Here is a 22,813-nt window from a genome sequence, read left to right on the forward strand (position 1 = left end):
ATTGTACGTTGAACATCAGAGCATAGTTGAAAGATATATGATGCGGAAAGAAATCCGAAGAGGATGGCCAGCAGAGATAGGTGGGATGGGCTGAGGCAAGCTGAGGGTTGGGATGTGGAATTGGAGACAAGTGGGAGTGGAGTTGCTGTGCAGGAGATAGAATGATGGTCAAAGATAAAAGTAAAAAAATAAAGTCAAAATAAAACATAATAAAAAGTAAGTTTGAATGACACTGAGGGGCAGTGTTTTAATAGCTAATGCCGGTTTGCCTGAGGCTGATGTCGTGCAGGTGTTTGTACACATGCATATACATACACTCTCATTCAAATAAACGTATACAAGAACACACATATACATGTAATAGTGCCAAACATGCACACAAACATATACAGTTGGCATTGCTGTTATGATTTTAGTTGTCCTTGATGTCCTTTGTTTTTAATTTTTTTGTTTTGTTGTTTTCTTATTTTTATTTTTTGCATTGTTGTTTGCTGTTTTCTTCTGTCTTTTCCTTTTTTCTCTTTAGTTCATTCTCTTCGTTGTTGGTGCATTCGGGGGGTTCTTGGGGGTGGAATTATGGTATTAATTGTATTTTTATTTTTAATTTTCTTCTTGGGGGGGACTGAGGAAAGGGTCTCGAATGGTTGAGGGACAGCTATTGGGGAACTGTCGGGGGATCTTGGAGGGTTCGGTTCATGTTTCTTTGCCTGGTGGGAGATCTGTCAATGTGCCCTTGAGCAGGGCGTTGATCCTGGATACTTCTGTGTTTCACTCTGAATGTGAGTCTGTTGGATGACTGGTATGGTGTAGTTGTTGAGCGGCTTCACTGCAAGTATATTGTATGTTTCGGATATTCAATAACATTTTATATATATATTTTTTTTGTATTTATATATATATATATATTTTTTTTTAAGAACAGCAGAACTCCGAGAAGTCACATGGGTCCTGAACCTACTGTGCATACTGGTAAGTGTCTGAGAATATCACCCTCTCTCATACAGACTGGGCTCTCTCATACAATCACATGCCTTGCGATTGACTAGTGTCCTGTCCAGCACGCTGCCTTGAGCTACAGAACCAGGAGATAGGGCAGGAGCCTATGGGCCTTTCTGGCTTGGACAAGGCTTACTTACATACAATCACATAGTACAAATATTCATTATCATTATCATTATACAACATTGAAAAAGTATCAGAGTTCTCAGTGTAAGCGACAGGTTTGGTCTGTCAAACGTTTCCTGATTAGTTGTTATTACCACTGATGGTATGTTGATTCAGCTCAACCAAGCAGAAAGCAATCTCACCCTCACATTAAAGTAATCTTTCCCATGTGACCTTCCTCTGCTCAGCCTAAAGGGGAGACATACAAGATATGTCCCAAATGGCACCCTATTCCCTATATAGTGGCATAGGGCTCTTGTCAAAAGTAGTGCACTATGTAGGGGAATAGGGTGCCATTTGGAATTCAGGATTAGAAAACCTGCAGTGCTTACCAAACCGGTGGCGGAGGCCTAGCCTGAGAGGATTTAGGAGAATAAAAACCTGCATGGTAGACTACAGTAGCTGCTCCTGGACCATGTAATATAATCCCAAAAGGCACCCTATTTCCTATGTAGTGCACTACCTTTGACCAGCGGGGGGCTCTGGTCAAAAGTAGTGCACTACATAGGGAATAGGATGCCATTTGGGACACATCGGTATTATATTCCCATTGACAAATCCTCCCCAACTGATTAACAAACTGTGGTGGGTTCTAATCTCTAAGTGGAGATAGAACCAGGTGCCAGATCCATCCCGAATGGCACCCTATCACCTATTTAGTGCACTACTTTTGATCAAGGACCACATGGTTCTGGTCAAAATTAGTGCACTACATAGGGAATAGGGTGCCATGTGGGACGGATCCTTTTCAGTAATGGAATTGAACACCCCCTCTAGAGATAATGCATTAACAATGACCAATCCCAATAGATTAGTTTAGAATAAGACTTTGGATCCAATTAGTTGATAATACACTGAAGTACAATAGCCTAACTGTAACATCAACCAATGGTCCGGATTGCATCATCATCATCATCATCATAACAAAACAAACAGAACAGGATTTAGAAAATGCCTAAAATTAGAACGAGGCATGTTTTGATCACCCATTGACAACAAATTATGAAATGTATACATTTGTGAGAGGGATAAAAAACACTTAAGGATATTATACGTACGCTACCATTAAAAAGTTTGGGGCCACTTAGAAGTGTCCTTGTTTTTGAAAGAAAAGCACATTTGTGGTCCATTAAAATAACATCAAATTGATCAGAAATACAGTATAGACATTGTTAACCCTCCTGCTGTGTTCTGGTCGAATTTAACCAAGTTTTCTCTTGGAAAATGTAGTTCATTTAAATCGGGCTGCCTTAAAATTAAGATTCCATGATTCTGTCCACACAGGGCATCTGAAAACACAAAAAAAACATTTTGATTATGTTCATTGCATTTTGGGTGTTTTATTTAACTTTTGTACACCTGTAGTGTTCCTGGTGAAAAATGACCGGTCATTAGAAATTAATGGGTGAGACTACAATTAGTGTATAAAATTGAGTTCAGGCACATGCCCATTCATCAGATGAACACACTTGCTCTCCCGCACGCCCACATGCATGTGCGTTTGAGCACACACACACACACCTCACTCCCCTTCTTGGCTTCCATGGCAACCCCCACCGGAACCTTATCCCAAAAGATTCTTTGCCAGAAGGGAACCACACCTGTTGGCATTCTCACAAACAATTGCAACATTGTTTCAATAATATATAGAACTTTTCTCGCAGCTCTGGTATACAAAGCTTTTTTGATGCCTTGCTCACAATTAATTCTGTGGCAGCACAATGTCCAAATGATATACTGTATGTGAGGCTCTTGATCATATCTTTGATCATGACACTGGTGAGGAGGAGAGAGTCCTTGTTAAACTTTGACACAAAGTAGTATGTGATAAATAGCACAATGTGTTGTAAGAGCTCAGGTGAATGAGGCCTACAGGCCATAAATAGAAAATAGAAGTTCAAAACTTGTAATGTTCACAAGAACGTAAGTTGATAAAAAGATCTAACACAACATTAGGTGATAATATATGGATAATTACGGATTTATAATCAGCAATAATGGGGCGGTCATTTTGGACCGGGAACACAGAATTAATTAACATGAAACGAACACAACAGGGTGTTGTAATGTAGTAATGTTGTAAATGACTATTGCAGCTGGAAACGGCAGATTTTTAATGGAATATCTAGATAGGCGTTCAGAGGCCCATTATCAGCAACCATCACTCCTGTGTTCCAATGGCACGTTGTGTTAGCTAATCCAAGTTTATAATTTTAAAAGGCTAATTGATCATTAGAAAATCCTTTTGCAAATATGTTAGCACATCTGAAAACTATTGTCCTGATTAAAAAAGCAATAAAACTGGTCTTCTTCAGACTAGTTGAGTATCTGGAGCATCAGCATTTGTGGGTTCGATTACAGGCTCAAAATGGCCAGAAACAAAGAACTTTCTTCTGAAACTCGTGAGTCTATTCTTGTTCTGAGAAATGAAGGCTATTCTGTAAGTGGTGTTACATAGATGCTGTGTTCACGATGCATGATTAATACATAGTTCATGGTTTATTTGATGTAGTAAATAAATAAATTATTTATTGATGTATAGATAAGAATTTAAACGTGATGTAACAGGTAAATTAACATTAGTCCATTGTTTGTGTTTTTATGTTCCATCCCGGAACTAACGTTCTCTGTTGTGTTACTGCTACGGAATTTGTTAATTGACTGTGTGCAATCTCACTTAAGCAGATCTTAGTCTGAGTCATAATTGTTGATGGCAGAGGCTAAGAAAGACAGTAAAGGGACTTTCAAGGGACTTTAAGGATTCAAGAACCTCTTTTCAGGACAAGCAGCCAACGAGGTATGTTGTTCAACCTATAGAACTTTGTTTATAGTCGCGCTGAGTGCCATTTGTATTGTCGCGCCAAGCGCCATTTGTATTGTTGCGCCGAGCGCCATTTGTATTCCTTTGTTTCAGTACTGTATAATTTATCAACGTTACTGTGTTCATTCAAACATATAGTTCTCACGGCGTGATGTGGATGCATCGGAGAAAAAGACATGCAAGGCAATAAAAGCCCGTTTCAAGGAACCAACCTGTGTCTGTTGTGACGAGAGCTACATATTCCATGTGAGAAATTGCCAAGAAACTGAAAATCTGGTACAATGCTGTATTCTACTCCCTTCACAGAACAGCGCAAACTGGCTCTAACCAGAATAGAAAGAAGAGTGGGAGGCCCCGGTGCACAACTGAGAAAGATTACAAGTACATTAGAGTGTCTAGTTTTAGAAACAGACACCTCACAAGTCCTCAACTGGCAGCTTCATTAAATAGTACACGCAAAACCCCAGTCTCAACGTCAACAGTGAAAGGGCAACTCTAGGATGCTGGCCTTCTAGGCAGAGTTGCAAAGAAAATGCCATATCTCAGACTGGCCAATAAAAAGAAAAGAATAAGATGGGCACTGGACAGAGGAACTCTTCCCTGTTGACGTTAAGACTGGGGTTTTGCGGGTACTATCTAATGAAGCTGCCAGTTGAGGACTTGTGAGGAGTTTGTTAAAGAGTGTTTGCTAAAGAGTGTCTGCTAAAGAGTGTCTGCTAAATGACTGTTGAAGTGTAGTGGAGCTGCAGCCTATATAGTGCACTACTTTTGAGTAGAGCCCATAGGGCTCTTCATTCCCCAGGACCAATAGGACTCTCTATATTATACGTAGTGCACCATAGGGAATAGGGTTTCATTCAGGACACATAAAATTGTACCTTATACCTCTACCTTGTTCCTAACTGTAGAAGGCTGAAAGCATCCCAAATACCAAACTACATACAGAGACAACAGTCAATCAATACCCAGTTAGAGTTATCTACTGTACTCTAACCTTAAAACATTATATGGAAAAAGCTTGACTATCCTATAGATCAATGATTAAGGGAAGTTACACAGACGTTTTGAATCAATGGCCACTGTACGTGATAGCTACAGTAGCTGTCTCTAAGCAAGTGTGTGATTGGTGTATGTATTAGTAAGAACAGATGTCTATCTCAGCAGGAGAGACTGTTATGTCCCAAATGGCACGCTATTCCCTATTTAGTGCACTACTTTTGACCAGAGCCCTATAGGCCCTGGTCAAAACTACTGCACTATATAAAGAGTAGGGTGCTATTTAGGACACCACCTATAGATTAGCACATAGACTTGTCAAGTAATCTGTTTTGGCCAAAGAACACACAGCTATCAGCAAGAGAGCTCTGTCTCACTCAGGTTGGCAAAGGATAAGACACTTTTCAAAATATGTTTTGAAATGATCTGGAAAAAAGTTTCTGAGAAAAAAGTTATGTTTTAACAACTTCATATTCATCCAGTCCAGTTTGGATGACATCTAAGTCAAGTGTTTTGGACCAAAATGGAAATAATTATCTTTGAAAGACAGGGTCCTGAAAAATGGCCGTTTCTTTTTTTGCTGAATTTGTATCTTAGACACTTTAGGTTAAAAAAAAATACAATTACGTTTGTTTGTTGAGACACTCAATTTGCTGTTGAATTAGGGCGAGGGAGAGGGTAGCGGGAGAAGACAGCTGTTTCTGCTCGGTATTGGTTCGCACTATATCATCATCATCATCATGAGATCTGGAAAAAAAAGACGCTTGGCTGCCGAGGCTTCTAACTTGTAGCCTGGTTGACGTGACTTACAATGCAGGGAGAGCTGTAACCACTCTGGTCTGGAAAGGAGGCGGTTTGTTATTGCACTATTTGCTCAGAAATTGTGCAACGGGTTTGATCGGTTCTCTTAAATATATATTTTTCTCCTCTGGGGTGAAAATCCAACCATTGTATTGGAAGGGGGCGGCGCTCAGGGGCTGTGTGTGGTGTGGTTGTTTGAGTGAGTGAGAAAGACACAGAGAAGAGCCAAACAGTAAAAGCACAGCCCCCTTAATTATACACACATTGTGCCAACAACATCAAAGAGCCATTCCAGACTCCTAGGTATTAAGTGTTATCCAGACTAGCTGATTTGGGTTAGCAGGTTAAATAACACTGAGGAGAGAGGTGTCATGGGAGATATTAGGCACTGTATCTGTGTTGCAGCCTTGATGCATGCCTATCATCTCCTAATGTCACGGAAAGTGGAGAGAGTACTTGACATCTCAAGAGGCTCAGCTTGAAAGAGCAGAAGAAAGTGAAGGTTGAGGGAGAGAGGGGAAAGATAGAGAGGAATGCTTTTCCGGTTGTCCGGTAAGATGAGAGACATGCTCAGACACATGCAATCACAAAGAAATACATGCAACCACACAAGAGGAAGTTGATACTAACCACGTTTCTATCCAACCATTCCATGAGGATGAATTACCTGACGCATGAAAAAAGTCACAACCAAGTTATTATGGAAACATGAAAACCGGTACAATTTCCGATGTAGAGCTTTGCAGCTCCTTCAGGGTTATCTTTGGTCTCTTTGTTGCCTCTCTGATTAATGCCCTCCTTGCCTGGTCCGTAATTATCTCATAATGTAGGTAGCCTAGCCGCACTGTATCTGCGAGCTGTTGGCTAGAGTGCTTGTGCCAAAACCAGAGTGGGCGACAGGTGTTTTATACAACAGCCTTCTGTGTTCTCTTTCGACTCTCTCCGCATTTGGCATTCATCTCTCTGCTTCCACCGGGCATTCCACTCATGTCAAAACTCGGTCAACTTCTTCCATGACAACAATACTGTTGATCACCGTTTCTTCCCCATCGCTGTCATCAGAAGAGGAGGATGGAGATAGTGGATGTCAGGAGGGGAGGATGGAGATAGAGGATGTCAGGAGGGGAGGATGAGATAATGGATGTCAGGAGGGGAGGATGGAGATAGAGGATGTCAGGAGGGGAGGATGGAGATAGTGGATGTCAGGAGGGGAGGATGGAGATAGTGGATGTCAGGAGGGGAGGATGGAGATAGTGGATGTCAGGGGAGGAGGATGGAGATAGAAGATGTCAGGCGGGGTGGATGGAGATAGTGGATGTCAGGGGAGGAGGATGGAGATAGAGGATGGCAGAAGAGGAGGATGGAGATAGAGGATGTCAGGGGAGGGGAGGATGGAGATAGAGGATGTCAGGAGGGGAGGATGGAGATAGTGGCTGTCAGGGTAGGAGGATGGAGATAGCTTATTTGGGATAGGGGGCAGTATTTTCACGGCCGGATAAAAAGCGTACCCGATTTAATCTGGTTACTACTCCTGCCCAGAAACTAGAATATGCATATAATTATTGGCTTTGGATAGAAAACACCCTAAAGTTTCTAAAACTGTTTGAATGGTGTCTGTGAGTATAACAGAACTCATATGGCAGGCCAAAACTTGAGAAGATTCCATACAGGAAGTGCCCTGTCTGACAATTTGTTGTCCTTCTGTTGCATCTCTATCGAAAATACAGCATCTGTGCTGTAACGTGACATTTTCTAAGGCTTCCATTGGCTCTCTAAAGCCGCCAGAAAGTGGAATGGGGTGTCTGCTGTCTCTGGGCAAAGAACAGCAGCAGAATTTGCAAGTGGTCAGCCTGGGGACAGTGAGACTGAGATGCGCGTTCACGAGACTACTCCATTTTTTTCTTTCAGCCTTTGAATGAATACAACGTTGCCCAGTTGGAATATTATCGCTATTTTACGAGAAAAATAGCATAACAATTTATTTTAAACAGCATTTGACATGCTTCTAAGTACGGTAATGGAATATTTTGAATTTTTTTGTCACGAAATGCGCTCGCGCGTCACCCTTCGGATAGTGACCTGAACGCACGAACAAAACGGAGCTATTTGAATATAACTATGGATTATTTGGAACCAAAACAACATTTGTTGTTTAAGTAGAAGTCCTGGGAGTGCATTCTGATGAAGAACAGCAAAGCTAATCCAATTTTTCTAATAGTAATTCTGAGTTTAGTGAGCCCCAAACTTGGTGGGTGTCAAAATAGCTAGCCATGATGGCCGAGCTATGTACTCAGAATATTGCAAAATGTGCTTTCACCGAAAAGCTATTTTAAAATCTGACACCGCGATTGCATAAAGGAGTTCTGTATCTATAATTCTTAAAATAATTGTTATGTATTTTGTCAACGTTTATCATGAGTAATTCAGTAAATTCACCGGAAGTTTTCGATGGGTATGCTAGTTCTGAACATCACATGCTAATGTAAAATGCTGGTGTTTGATATAAATATGAACTTGATTGAACAAAACATGCATGTATTGTATAACATAATGTCCTAGGAGTGTCATCTGATGAAGATCATCAAAGGTTAGTGCTGCATTTAGCTGTGGTTTGGGTTTATGTGACATATATGCTTGCTTGGAAAATGGCTGTGTGATTATTTGTGTCTATGTACTCTCCTAACATAATCTAATGTTTTGCTTTCGCTGTAAAGCCTTTTTGAAATCGGACAATGTGGTTAGATTAACGAGTCTTATCTTTAAAATGGTGTAAAATAGTTGATTGTTTGAGAAAATTGAATTGTGGTATTTTAGTTGGTTTTGTATTTCGCGCCGTGCGATGCCATTGGCTGTTGGCTAGGGGTTCCGGGGTTCCGCTAGCGGAACGTCTATCCTCAACAGGATAGTGGATGTCAGGAGGGGAGGATGGAGATAGTGGATGTCAGGAGGGGAGGATAGAGATAGAAGATGTCAGGGGAGGGGAGGATGGAGATAGTGGATGTCAGGGGAGCGGAGGATGGAGATAGAGGATGTCAGGAGAGGAGGATGGAGATAGAAGATGTCAGGAGGGGAGGATGGAGATAGAGGATGTCAGGGGAGCGGAGGATGGAGATAGAGGAGGATGGAGATAGAGGATGTCAGGGGAGGGGAGGATGGAGATAGAGGAGGATGGAGATAGAGGATGTCAAGGGAGGGGAGGATGGAGATAGAGGATGTCAGGAGGGGAGGATGGAGATAGAGGATGTCAGGAGGGGAGGATGGAGATAGAGGATGGCAGAAGAGGAGGATGGAGAGGGAGGATGTCAGGGGAGGAGGATGGAGATAGAGGATGTCAGGAGGGGAGGATGGAGATAGAGGATGTCAGGAGGGGAGGATGGAGATAGTGGATGTCAGGGGAGGAGGATGGAGATAGTGGATGTCAGGAGGGGAGGATGGAGATAGAGGATGGCAGAAGAGGAGGATGGAGAGGGAGGATGTCAGGGGAGGAGGATGGAGATAGAGGATGTCAGGAGGGGAAGATGGAGATAGTGGATGTCAGGAGGGGAGGATGGAGATAGAGGATGTCAGGAGGGGAGGATGGAGATAGTGGATGTCAGGAGGGGAGGATGGAGATAGTGGATGTCAGGGGAGGAGGATGGAGAGGGAGGATGTCAGGAGGAGAGGATGGAGATAGTGGATGTCAGGAGGGGAGGATGGAGATAGTGGATGTCAGGAGGGGAGGATGGAGATAGTGGATGTCAGGGGAGGAGGATGGAGAGGGAGGATGTCAGGAGTGGAGGATGGAGATAGAGGATGTCAGGAGGGGAGGATGGAGATAGAGGATGTCAGGGCATGGAGAAGAAAGCAGAGTCACACTGAGGCCAGGCCATCACTAAGCAGTACCATCAGGACAAGTGGAGAGAGACACAGATAGTGAGAGAGAGAGAGAGAGAGAGAGAGAGAGAGAGAGAGAGAGAGAGAGAGAGGGCAGAGAGAGAGAGGGCAGAGAGAGAGAGGGCAGAGAGAGAGAGAGGGCAGAGAGAGAGAGAGAGAGAGAGAGAGAGAGGGCAGAGAGAGAGAGGGCAGAGAGAGGGCAGAGAGAGAGAGAGAGGGCAGAGAGAGAGAGATGGAGGAAGAAAGGGAGAGAGGAAGACAGAGAAAGACTGATATGCTCTCAGTTACATTACAGTATATAGGGCTGGTATCTCTAACCCAGAATAAGACTGTTCAATGGACTTAATCTGGGTCCAGAAAATTGGCCCATAATATAAAAATATAATAATATTAATAATATATCATATGAAAATAAATAGTATGAATAATATAATATAGACATATTATATATACTTTTTTGATAGAGTAAAAACATCTACACATACTGCGATAAAATACATTTTAATAAATTATATATTTGCTTTTTCATTGTTGCTATGAATCTCATGGTCTGCCCTTTCAAGGCAGCATGTTGAGAGATGATGCACTTTAAAGGAGTATTCCCATTTCTCAAAGGCAGTAAAATAGCTGTCTTCTCTGCTGAATATACAGTATAAAAACACTGTAGCTAAGCTAACTTAGTCTGAAAAAAGGTATGTGAAATATTGCTATTTTGTTTGCATTTCAGTCTCTAGGCTATATATCTCTGTTAATCCTCTGAAATTTGCAAAAACATGAAATCATATAAAAAATATGTTTTTAAAGTTAAAATGTTATACCTGTGAGCATCTATACCATACATAATATGACAAAAACATCCAATGGCCAGTGTGAGTCCCTGCCATAATGTGTAGTTCCAACTACAACCATCAGTGCATTGGTTTTACATTTTCAACCAATAAGATTGAAGCTCCTTTTCCAAGAACATGAAAATCAGCAGGCTTTGAGGTCCAGATTAGAATGTGCCTGGGGTAGCTGGTGGTGACTGTCTCAGTTGGAGGGGATCAGGAGGGTGAAACCGTCGCGGTTCTTACGGAAGTCTGCGTGGGCCTGGCCGGCCTTGGTCTCCAGGGTTACACTCTTGGGCTTGCCCCGCATGTGCAGCTGGACGGCCGAGCAGCAAACCTTCACTGGTAGCGGGGCGTTCCTCACTCTGAAACACACACATGCACAAACACACAGACACACTGACTGTTAACTCACTGATCATTATCTACAAAACAAGATAAAATATATAGTATCATCAGAAAGTATTCACACCACATTACATTTTCCACATTTTGTTACTTTACAGTCTTGTTCTAAAATTGATTAAATAGGTTTTTTCCCCTCATCAATCTACACACAATACCCCATAGTGGGGTTTTTAGAAATGTTAGCAAATTTGAAAAATCACATCTACATAAGTATTCAGACCCTTTACTCAGTACTTTGTTGAAGCCCCTTTGGCAGCGATTACAGCCTAGAGTCTTCTTGGGTATGACGCTACAAGCTTGGCACACCTGTATTTGGTGAGTTTCTCCCATTCTTCTCTGCAGATCCTCTCAAGATCAGTCAGGTTGGATGTGGAGCATCACTGCAAAGCTATTTTCAGGTCTCTCCGGAGATGTTCGATCTGGTTCAAGTCTGAGCTCTGGCTTGGCCACTCAAGGACATTCAGAGACTTGTCCCAAAGCCACACCTGCGTTGTCTTGGCTGTGTGCTTTGGGTCATTGTCCTGTTGGAAGGTGAACCTTCACCCCAGTGTATGGTCCTGAGTTCTCTGGAGCAGGTTTTGATGGATCACAGATCTTTCTTCATCACGGATCTCACCACCGTGCTTCACCGTAGGGATGGTGCCAGGTTTCCTCCAGACGTGACGCTTGGCATTCAGGCCAAAGAGTTCAATCTTGGTTTCATCAGACCAGAGAATCTTGTTTCTTATGGTCTGAGAGACCATTAGGTGGCTTTTGGCAAACTCCAAGGGGGCTGTCATGTGCCTTTCACTGAGTGGCTTCCTTCTGGCATCTCTACCATAAAGGCCTGATTGGTGGAGTGCTGCAGAGATGGTTGTCCTTCTGGAAAGTTCTCCCATCTCCACTGAGGAACTCTGGAGCTCTGACAGAGTGACCATCGAGTTCTTGGTCACCTTCCTGACCAAAGTTATATTACACCTCTCATCAGCTCCATATGACATGTTTTAATTGGTATTCCAACATGTCAGTAAAGGGCAGTTAACACAGCACCAATAGTGTGTCCATTAGTTATACTTAAGCAATAAAGCACGAGGGGGTGTGGTATATGGCCAATATACCACGGCTAAGGGCTGTTCTAATGCATGACGCAACGCAGAGTGCCTGGATACAGCCCTTAGCCGTGGTATATTGCCTATATACCACAAACCCCTGAGGTGCCTTATTGCTATTATAAACTTGTGACCAACGTAATTAGAGCAGGAAAAATAAATGTTTTGTCATACCCATGGTATACAGTTTGATATACAACAGCTGTCAGCCAATCAGCATTCAGGGCTCGAACCACCCAGTTTATAAAAGGTAATAGTCCTTATCTAATTGAAAACTCTACACTGCCTCTCAGAGGGGTTTGACTGACTGCCATCCTCTCCTCTCATCTATCTAGTATCCTGTGTGCAGGTGCTGTGGTGTCACACACCCTATCCTTGAGCTGACAGCTGCCAGGGGGAGGGGGAGAGAGGGGGACGAGAGGGGGAGAGAGAGGGACGAGAGGGAGAAGAAGGGCTTTGGCCGCTGCACAGTCAGCTGAAGATGATCTGTTCCGAAGGCCATACTACAGTCTCTGTTTCCATGCCAAATGGCACCCCATTTCCTACATAGTGCACCTTATGGCCCTGGTCAAATGTATTGCACTATATAGGGAATAGGGTGCCATTTGGGACACAGCCTCTGTCTGACCAGGGGGATCCTCCAGCCTGGCTGGACTTCTGCACCACACTGACTCTCTAGTTAACACACAGGACCAGCACATGGCCAAATACACAGAGAGCCTTGTCTATCAGTCTATGCTATGGGATTGGATGGGTGCACAGTGCATTGTTAAACTGCTCTATATCTCGGCTGGTTAAGGAGCTTTGTGTGTTATTCTTCTGGGAGCACAGGCTTTTTTTGTGGGGGGAAATGGTTTGAAAGGGCAGTACTTGCATTTGTCTCAGTTTGAATTGATGATGCAGGAAAGTAACTATCTGTGTGTCTGCGTGTGCCTGTGTGTGTGTGTGTGTGTGTGTGTGTGTGTGTGTGTGTGTGTGTGTGTGTGTGTGTGTGTGTGTGTGTGTGTGTGTGTGTGTGTGTGTGTGTGTGTGTGTGTGTGTGTGTGCGTGTGTGTGTGTGTATATGTGCGTGTGTATTGTTATTGTATCTGAACCTGTATACAGTGCTTGTGTACTGTGCTAAAGCTTAATTCAAGGTTTCCTTCCAGTTCCAGCACCCTTGTTTCACAAAGCTGCACGGCGTCCATCAATAAGCCACTCTAACAGGTGTGACCCCAGTCCCATAGTCCCCAGTGCCCAAAGTCACGTAAACTCCAAACCCCCTCTTCCTCTTCCCTTCCTCCCCCTTCCACCCGTTTCCACCAGCTGTCCCACTCCCAGAGACACACCCGCCCGGCCCTGCAACCCAGAAACCCACTGACTTCCTAGCTTCCCTGGGTTTTGATGATTCGCGTGCAATACTGATTTCAGCACAGATTGATTGACCAACTGTCCAGAGGAATGGCCCAGTGTAAACCTACACCAGGGTAAGGCTCTTTGAACTTCACACTAAGCCATGGGCTATGACAGAGAGATTTGACCACTATGGCTGGGCTAGAATGAGATGAGGGAATAGGCTGCCATGTCAGACGCAGCCCAAGCCAGGTCTACCTATCTATTTCTATGGCTGGGCTGTGGTACTGCACTGTAGTAGAGGGGGGAATCTACACTACATGACCAAAAGTATGTGGACACCTGCTTGTCGAACATCTCATTCCAAAATCATGGGAATTAATTTGGAGTTGGTCCCCCCTTTGCTGCTATAACAGCCTCCACTCTTCTGGGAGGGCTTTCCACTAGATGTTGGAACATTGCTGTGGGGACTTGCTTCAATTCAGCCATAAGGTAATTAGTGAGGTCAGGCACTGATGTTGGGCGAATAGGCCTGGCTCGCAGTCGGCGTTCCAATTCATCACAAAGGTGTTCGATGGGGTTGAGGTCTGAGCTCTGTGCAGGCCAGTCAAGTTCTTCCACACCGATCTCGCAAAAACATTTCTGTATGGACCTTGCTTTGTGTACGGGGACATTGTCATGCTGAAACAAGAAAGGTCCTGCCCCAAACTGTTGCCACAAAGTTGGAAACACAGAATCATCTAGTATGTCATTGTATGCTGTAGTGTTAAGATTTTCCTTCACTGGAACTAAGGGGCCTAGCTGGACCATGAAAAACAGCCCCAGACCATTATACCTCCTCCACCAAACTTTACAGTTGGCACTATGCATTGGGGCAGGTAGCATTCTCCTTGCATCCGCCAAACCCAGATTTGTCTGTCGGACTGCCAAATGGTGATTCATCACACGTTTCCACTGCTCCAGAGTCCCATGGCGGTGAGCTTTACAACACTCCAGCCGACGCTTGGCATTGTGCATGGTGATCTTAGGCTTGTGTGTGGCTGCTCGGTCATGGAAACCCATTTCATGAAGCTCCCGAAGAACAGTTCTTGAGGCAGTTTGAAAGGCAGTTTGAAACTCTGTAGTGAGTGTTGCGGCTGAGGAGAAGCGATTTATACGCGCTACGCGCTTGGTCCCGTTCTGTGAGCTTGTGTGGTCTACCACTTCGCGGCTGAGCCATTGTTGCTCCTAGATGTTTCAACTTCACAATAACAGCACTTACAGTTGACTGGGGCAACTCTAACCGGGCCGAAATTTTACAAACTAACTTGTTGGAAAGGTGGCATCCTATGTTGGTGCCACGTTGAAAGTCACTGAGCTCTTCAGTAAGGCCATTCTACTGCCAATGTTTGTCTATGAAGATTGCATGGCTATGTGATTGATTTTATACACCTGTCACTAACGGGTGTGGCTGAAATAGCCGAATCCACTAGTTTGAAAGGCTGTCCACATACTTTTGTATATATAGTGTATGTGTGAAGCCTAAAGGGCTGTGGTGTGATTGATTGAGATGGTCCAGATTTCTCAATGAGACAGACCTGGATTGCGTCTGAAATAGCATACTATTATCTTTATAGTGCACTCCTGTGTCTGTACAGGGGTTGCAGTGATGGGATAAGACTGTAACTACAAATTGGATATCATGAAATAGGGGAGAAAAATAAAAAAATAAAAAAACATATACCCTTTGCACTACATAGGGAAAATGGTGCCATTTCAGGCACAGGCCTGGTGTTTACAACCTGGTTTGTCTCACTGCTCTGGTTCATAAACAGGGAGATGTGCCAATGAGGCCTCCTGATGCTGCAGCCGAATTATTCATTCTCCTGGAAACGACCGCTGACAGAACTGGGGCGCAGCAGCAACTCCTGGTCTGTGTCCAAATGGCACCCTATTCCCTATTTAGTGCACTACTTTTGACAAGAACCCATATGGCTCTGATCACTATGTAGGGAATAGGGTGCCATTTGGGACGCAGCCCTGCAGGTGCCTGAGGACCGCCTCCACCCACCCACCTCCTTCCTTCTCCGCCTTTTCCTTCCTCCTATTCCTCCTTCCCCACCTCCCTCTCCTCATCCTCCCTCTTTCCCCTGTCATCTCCTCTATAGTGTTGGAGTGTAATAATCCGATGTGAATATATGCCTCCTGTGTCTCCATTACGGAGAATTATGAGACCATTTTGTGCTGGACTGTGGCTGGGTGTATGTGCTGTAAGACATTGCCTCTGCTGTGCCTCCTGCCACACTCAGTTACTGTGTTGGTGATGCTGCTGCTAGACTGTCTGTCTGTCTGTCTGTCTGTCTGTCTGTCTGTCTGTCTGTCTGTCTGTCTGTCTGTCTGCCTGCCTGCCTGCCTGCCTGCCTGCCTGCCTGCCTGCCTGCCTGCCTGCCTGCCTGCCTGCCTGTCTGCCTGCCTGCCTGTCTGTGTGAATGTGTGTGGCACCAGAGGTACCAGCACTAGATCCCATTGTGTAGAAATCAAATCATTAACACTGAGGCCTGTACAGCATCCCTGCCAGGAAATATGTGTCACTGCAAATAAAACATGTTTATGATGGGGGAGTGTGTGTGTGTTTGGTGTTTGTCTGACTGTGGGTGTTTGTATTTGTGTGTGTGTGTGTTTGTACACAAGCTGTCCAAACTAGGACATTATTATCAGTGTAGCCCCAAAACCAAGCCTTTCTTCAACATTTTCTAAGATATTACATAATCTCACTGACAGCCAAGAGACATCTATGGAAATCATAAAGTATTTCATGCCAAAGTATTTATATAACTAACCAGTGCAACTTTAATGAGCAAGTAGGCTGAGTAGGTAACTTAATATCATTTAACAAAGTAGCACACGAGTATGACGGATCATAAAAAGCTATCTGCAGGGTCAACACTGTAGATTGGTCCCAGATCTGTTTGTGCAGTCTTGCCAAAGACAAGACAGCACAACGAGATCTAGGACCAAGCTAACAACGCTATGCTTTGAGAATAAAGTTCCCATTCCTTTGGTTCACATATTCTCATACACCTTTTCCTGGTTTTCCAATGAAAGCAACACTGCCATCCACACTGACTCTCTGACTCACCATCTAGTAATCAATGGGTCCCAAACAGTTAGCTGCCTGTTCCGGGGAGGCTCAGTGCACATTCATAAAGCATCTGAGAGTAGGAGTGCTGATCTAGGATTGCGTCCCCCCTGTCCATGTAATCTTATTCATTATGATATAAAAGGCAAAGCTGATCCTAGATTAGCACTCAAACTCGGAGACACTTTATACAGCAGCTGTGATGACTGCTGCTCCGAATAATACCACTGACCACAGAACAGCCTGATGATGATCACACTACCGGAGCCTGAAGACACAGCTTACTGCCAAGGGACACAATGGCTGTCTGGGGCTCACTGAGTCACTACGGCTGCTCTGGCACCCTATTCCCTATATATTGCATTGCTTTTGACCAGGGCCCATAGGGCTCAGGTCAAAAGTAGTGCACTACATAGGGAATAGTGGGCCATTTGGGACACAGCACACTGCATGCATCCACGCTGCACCCTCAACTGTCTCTGTAATCACTGCTAGCCAGTACTTTCTCTGTAACAGCATAAAGCCTACTTAGCACATAGCATCATCTCACTCATAGCACCTCAATAGCACTTGGTTTACCACTGCATCGGTTTGTGAAGATAACCATGGCATGTAGGCTGTTTATAGCAGTGTGTGCATGGGGTGTTAAACGTATGCCCTAGATGAAGAAGTATGTTGCATTGTGGTTGAATGGTTGGAATAAGGTTCTTTTTTACTTATCCCAAAGAAAGGTATGCTTTTCCTTAACCTTCTTTTATCTCACTAAACTAACATTCTCCCCTCATCTCTCTCTCCCTCCCTTCACTCTCTCTTCTCTTATCCCTGCCTCCCTCTCTCCATTCACTCACTCTGCCCTTGTCCCTCTCTCCCTCCATCCATCCAGGCAGGTATAATTGGCCCTCAGGAGGGGATCAGATAGGACATCTGTTGGTCAACAGAGTGAAAGAGAGAAAGAGTGAAAGAAAAAGAGGAAACTAACTGTGGAGGGGTCAGGCCCTCTACCTAGCCAGCTACAGTATCCCACCAGGAGAGACATTGATGGAGAGAGTGATAAAAGAGGAAATAAAGGAGTAATTTTAAGGATGATAAAGAGGACATGGATGGACAGTTTCTGGAGAGGAATAGACGTCTCTCTCCTGAGCATTCAAAAGACGAATGATGGTAGTTTATCGGACTACTAAAGACTCAGACTTCTCCTCAGTTCATCATGTATTTATGATGTACAGTATCAGTCAAAAGTTTGGACACACCTACTCATTCTAGGGTTTTTCTTTATTTTTACTTTTTTCTACATTGTAGAATAATAGTGAAGACATCAAAACTATGAAATAACACATATGGAATCATGTAGTAACAAAAAAAGTGTTAAACAAATCAAAATATATTGTATATTCTTCAAAGTAGCCACCCTTTGCCTTGATGACAGCTTTGCACACTCTTGGCATTCTCTCAACCATCTTCATGAGGTAGCCACCTGGAATGCATTTCAATTAACAGGTGTGCCTTGTTAAAAGTTAATCTGTGGAATTGTTTCCTTCTTAATGCGTTTGAGCCAATCAGTTCTTTTGTGACAAGGTAGGGGTGGTATACAGACGATAGCCCTATTTGGTAAAAACCAAGTCCATATTCTGGCAAGAACAGCTCAAATAAGCAAAGCGAAATGAGAGTCCATCATTACTTCAACAAATGAAGTTCAGTCAATGTGGAAAATTTCAAGAACTTTGAAAGTTTCTTCAAGTGAAGTCGCAAAAATCATCAAGTGCTATGATGAAACTGGCTCTCATGAGGACCACTACAGGAAAGGAAGACCCAGAGTTACCTCTGCTGCAGAGGATACGTTCATTAGAGTTACCAGCCTCAGAAATTGCAGCCAAAATAAATGCTTCACAGAGTTCAAGTAACAGACACATCTCAACATCAACTGTTCAGAGGAGACTGTGTGAATCAGGCCTTCATGGTTGAAGTGCTATAAAGAAACCACTACTAAAGGACACAAATAAGAAGAGACTTTCTTGGGCCAAGAAACATGAGCAATGTACATTAGACCAGTGGAAATCTGTCTATTGGTCTGATGCGTCCAAATTCAAGATTATTGGCTCCAACGGCCATGTCTTTGTGAGACGCAGAGTAGGTAAAAGGATTATCTCCCCATATGTGGTTCCCACTGTGAAGTATGGAGGAGGGGTGATGGTGTGAGGGTGATTTGCCGGTGACACAACTCCAGGCTGTGTAAGGGCTATTTGACCCAAGAAGGAGAGTAAAGGAGGGCTGCATCAGATGACCTGACCTCAACCCAATTGAGATGGTTTGGGATGAGTTGGACCGCAGAGTGAAGGAAAAGCAGCCAACAAGGGCTCAGCATATGTGGGAACTCCTTCAAGACTGTTGGAAAAGCACTCCAGGTGAAGCTGGTTGAGAGAATGCCAAGAGTGTGCAAAGCTGTCATCAAGGCAAAGGGTGGCTACTTTGAAGAATTTCAAATATAAAATATATTTTGATTTGTTTAAGACTTTTTTTGTTATTACATGATTCCATATGTGTTATTTAATAGTTTTGATGTCTTCACTATTATTCTACAATGTAGAAAATAGTTTAAAAAAATTGAAAAACCCTTGAATGAGTTAGGTGTGTCCAAACTTTTGATTAGTACTGTATATTTATCTCATGTAACTGGAACACAGGTAACTGTCAAAATAAACACTTGAGAAAATGAGGGATACAAAGTATATTGAAAGCAGGTGCTTCCATACAGGTGTGGTTCCTGAGTTAATTAAGAAATTAACATCCCATAATGCATAGGTTCATGTATAAATATGGCCATTTGCCCATCTGCTACAAGACCATGGTGCTTGCCTACGGAGCTGTGAGGGGAACGGCACCTCCGTACCTTCAGGCTCTGATCAGGCCCTACACCCAAACAAGGGCACTGCGTTCATCCACCTCTGGCCTGCTGGCCTCCCTACCTCTGCGGAAGCACAGTTCCCGCTCAGCCCAGTCAAAACTGTTTGCTGCTCTGGCACCCCAATGGTGGAACAAGCTCCCTCACGACGCCAGGACAGCGGAGTCAATCACCACCTTCCGTAGACACCTGAAACCCCACCTCTTTAAGGAATACCTGGGATAGGATATAGTAATCCTTCTACCCCCCCCCCCCAAAAAAAAAAAATATAGATGTACTATTGTAAAGTGGTTGTTCCACTGGAAAAGGTGAATGCACCAATTTGTAAGTCGCTCTGGATAAGAGCGTCTGCTAAATGACGTAAATGTAAAAAAAATGTAAATCTATGCCTAGGCACATTGAATATGTTCTGGCGGCTCGTGGTGGCCCAACTCCCTATTAAGACACTTTATGTTGGTGTTTTCTTTTAATTTGGCAGTTACCTGTACTACACAGGAGGTTGCTGGCACCTTCATTTGGAGGATGGGCTCGTGGTAATGGTTGGAGTGGAATAGTGGAATGGTATCAAACACATGGTTTCCATGGTTTCCATATGCTCCGTTCAAGACATTATTATGAGCCGTCCTCCCCTCACCAGCCTCCACTGCTGTACAATATATTTGCTTTTCAGAGATTCACTTCCACTTGTGAGAAACATGCTCACTGTGTAGACTATAACATATTTAACACCCACAGAGATACAGCATCTAATTCACACTACTCTACCACAGTGGTAAAACAACTTATTCACACTACTCTACCACAGTGGTAAAACAACTTATTCACACTACTCTACCACAGTGGTAAAACAACTTTTTCACACTACTCTACCACAGTGGTAAAACAACTTATTCACACTGTGGTACCTCAGTCACAGTCTGCGTCCTAATTGGTACCTTATTCCCTATATAGTGCCTAACTTACCTATATATAGTGCCCAATTTATTCCCTATATAGTGGCCAATAAGTAGTGCACTACACTATGAAAGTAATAGGGTACCATTTGGGATGCAGTCACAGTCTCAGCAGAGAGCTCTGACACAATCTTAACTCCTGTTGAGTAAATCCCCATTCAATCCCCACAGCCCCAAAGCCCTAAATGAGCACTTCCTCCTCAGCTGCCTGGCAACAATCCCTGGGCAACAGCAGCATCTGCGTCCTGTACAGAGGGGGTGGGGATGGGAGGAAGAGGAGGCTATTTGGGTCTATGGGTGCTAGGCTGGGCAGAGGATGGGCCAGGGGGCTTGTTGAAATATGGATGGCCATTCGCCAGACTACTTAACAACCAACTGCACACTGATTGAGCATTGTCATCATCATCATCAACATCACCATCATCATCACCACCATAGGTCCATCTCAACCAGCTGCCACCTTAACCTATTCCCATATACTCTAATATGTACTAATATGTACTAACATCTACTAATATGTATGGATGTACAGCAAAAACACCACATGTTGTGCGAACATGCACTCAAATCAAGTGGTCTGGGTATGGGATGGGCAGGGGAGCTTGTTTTGACATTAAGGACCAGACTGCCTTGATTTAGCATTGTCGTCATCGTGATCAACATCACCATCACCACCAACACAGGACCATCTCAGCCAGCTGTCCCCTGCATCTTAAGGCTCACCTGGGAGTATTCTGTGAGAAAAACAATGACTCACGGACTGCATCCCAAATGGCACGCAAAAGTAGTGCACTGTTTAGGGAATAGGATGCCATTTGGTACACAACCACATAGGATACAGCACAAACATAAACATGGACTCAAATGAATAGAGCGAATATGACCCTTAATCTACACTCATATAGTATATTATGTATACACTCTTAGAAAGAAAGGTGCTATCTACCACCTAAAATGTTTTTTTTCGGCTGTCCCCATAGGAGAACCCATTAAAGAACCCTTTTTGGTTCCAGGTAGAACCCTTTTGGTTCCAGGTAGAACCCCATTGTGTTCCATGAAGAACCCTTTCCCCAGAGGGTTCTACATGGAACCTAAAATAATTCTCCCTGGAACCAAAAAGTGTTATCCTGTGGGGACAGCAGAAGAACCCTTTTGGAACCCTTTTTTCTAAGTGTGTGTTTATACCTAAGTGCTGCTACCAAGTATATTGGAGGATGTATTCTGAGGAGAAAAACAATGACTGACGTAGGCAAAAACAGCAAAAACACCACATGTCGTGTGAGCATGGATTCAAATGATTTGAGCAAATATGATTCTTAACCGAAGTTTATATAATCTAATATGTACTCATATACACTGAGCAAAAATATAAACGCAACATGTAAAGTGTTGGTCCCATTTTTCATGAGCTGACAAAAACAAATCCCAGAAATGTTCCATATACGCACAAAAATATTATTTCTCTCAAATTGCATGCACAAATTTGTTTACAACCCTGTTAGTAAACGCATGTTGCGTTTATATTTTTATTCAGTATACTGTATGAATGGCAGAAACACCACGTTTAGTGATCAAGGACTCAAATGATTGAAGGAATACGACCCTTAGCCTACGTTCATCTAGTGTAATATGTATACGTTTATACCTATTAGGTTTGCTGCAACCAGGTACATTGGAGGATGTATTCTAAGGAAAAAAACAACTCACTCATGAAGAGCAGAAACACCATGTTGTGCAATCATGGATTTAAATTAATTGAAGGAATATGACCTTTAACGTATGTTCATAATAATATAACATAGTCCACTTAGCAGAAGCTTTTATCCAAAGCAACTCACAGTCATGTGTGCATTCATTTTCCAATTGGGTGGCCCCGGTGGAATTCAACCAACGACCATTAGCATTGCAAGCGCCATTCTCGACCGACTGAAACCACACTGTTTAATGCATATTGACACCGCTTAGGTTTTCTGCTACATGGTATGTTGAACTAGAAACGTGCGTCATACCACAGTGAGTAATAGCATTAGCTTCAATCATTTTCTTGGAAACGATTAATGGACTCCTGGACTCCATAGGACACACACACACACACACACACGCACACGCACACGCACACACACACGCACGCACACACACGCACACACACACACACACATCTCGGAGTTAGGAGCAAAAGCATCCTACCTCACTACCTAAGTCAATCAAAGAGAGAAGGAACATAGAGAGTGTCTCACCACCACCAGATTGATTATCTACAGGAGGCGGGGATTGAATGATTATCTGTAGTAGGGGGGCAGTTAAACAACGTAACACCCCAGGAGGGAATTTATGCAACAGACTTTTCATATTGGGACATTGGTTCCTGCTGATTGTAGCCTACTGTGCACTACTGAACTAATATTGTTTAGAGGTGAGAAGCTATACTGTAGCTGCTCTGATTATAGTTATCAGTGTCTCTGTCTGCTGCTGGGTCAGAGACACAACAGGAAACAAACAATTAACACTATCAGAACACAAACATTAATGTACG

General features: G+C 43.5%; 1 protein-coding gene and 1 long non-coding RNA gene across 2 annotated transcripts in view; both read right to left on the minus strand.

The window, feature by feature from the left end:
• Nucleotides 1–905: 905 nt before the first annotated feature.
• On the minus strand, nt 906–6,898 carry LOC115175618 (uncharacterized). The gene is made up of 2 exons (XR_003872067.1): nt 6,413–6,898; nt 906–2,453 (listed from the first exon to the last, which is right to left on the minus strand). It is a non-coding gene; the product is annotated as an uncharacterized LOC115175618 (long non-coding RNA).
• A 3,242-nt stretch (nt 6,899–10,140) lies between these two features.
• LOC115175619 (unconventional myosin-Ig) overlaps nt 10,141–22,813 on the minus strand; it is a 62,118-nt gene continuing 49,445 nt past the window's right edge. Inside the window, exon 22 of the mRNA XM_029735001.1 lies at nt 10,141–10,847. Within this exon, the coding sequence (XP_029590861.1) occupies nt 10,685–10,847 (163 nt within the window). The 3' untranslated portion in view covers nt 10,141–10,684. The remainder of the gene's footprint in view (nt 10,848–22,813) is intronic.

The sequence above is a fragment of the Salmo trutta genome, chromosome 36, assembly GCF_901001165.1.
Source record: "Salmo trutta chromosome 36, fSalTru1.1, whole genome shotgun sequence".
Taxonomy (NCBI): Eukaryota; Metazoa; Chordata; class Actinopteri; order Salmoniformes; family Salmonidae; genus Salmo; species Salmo trutta.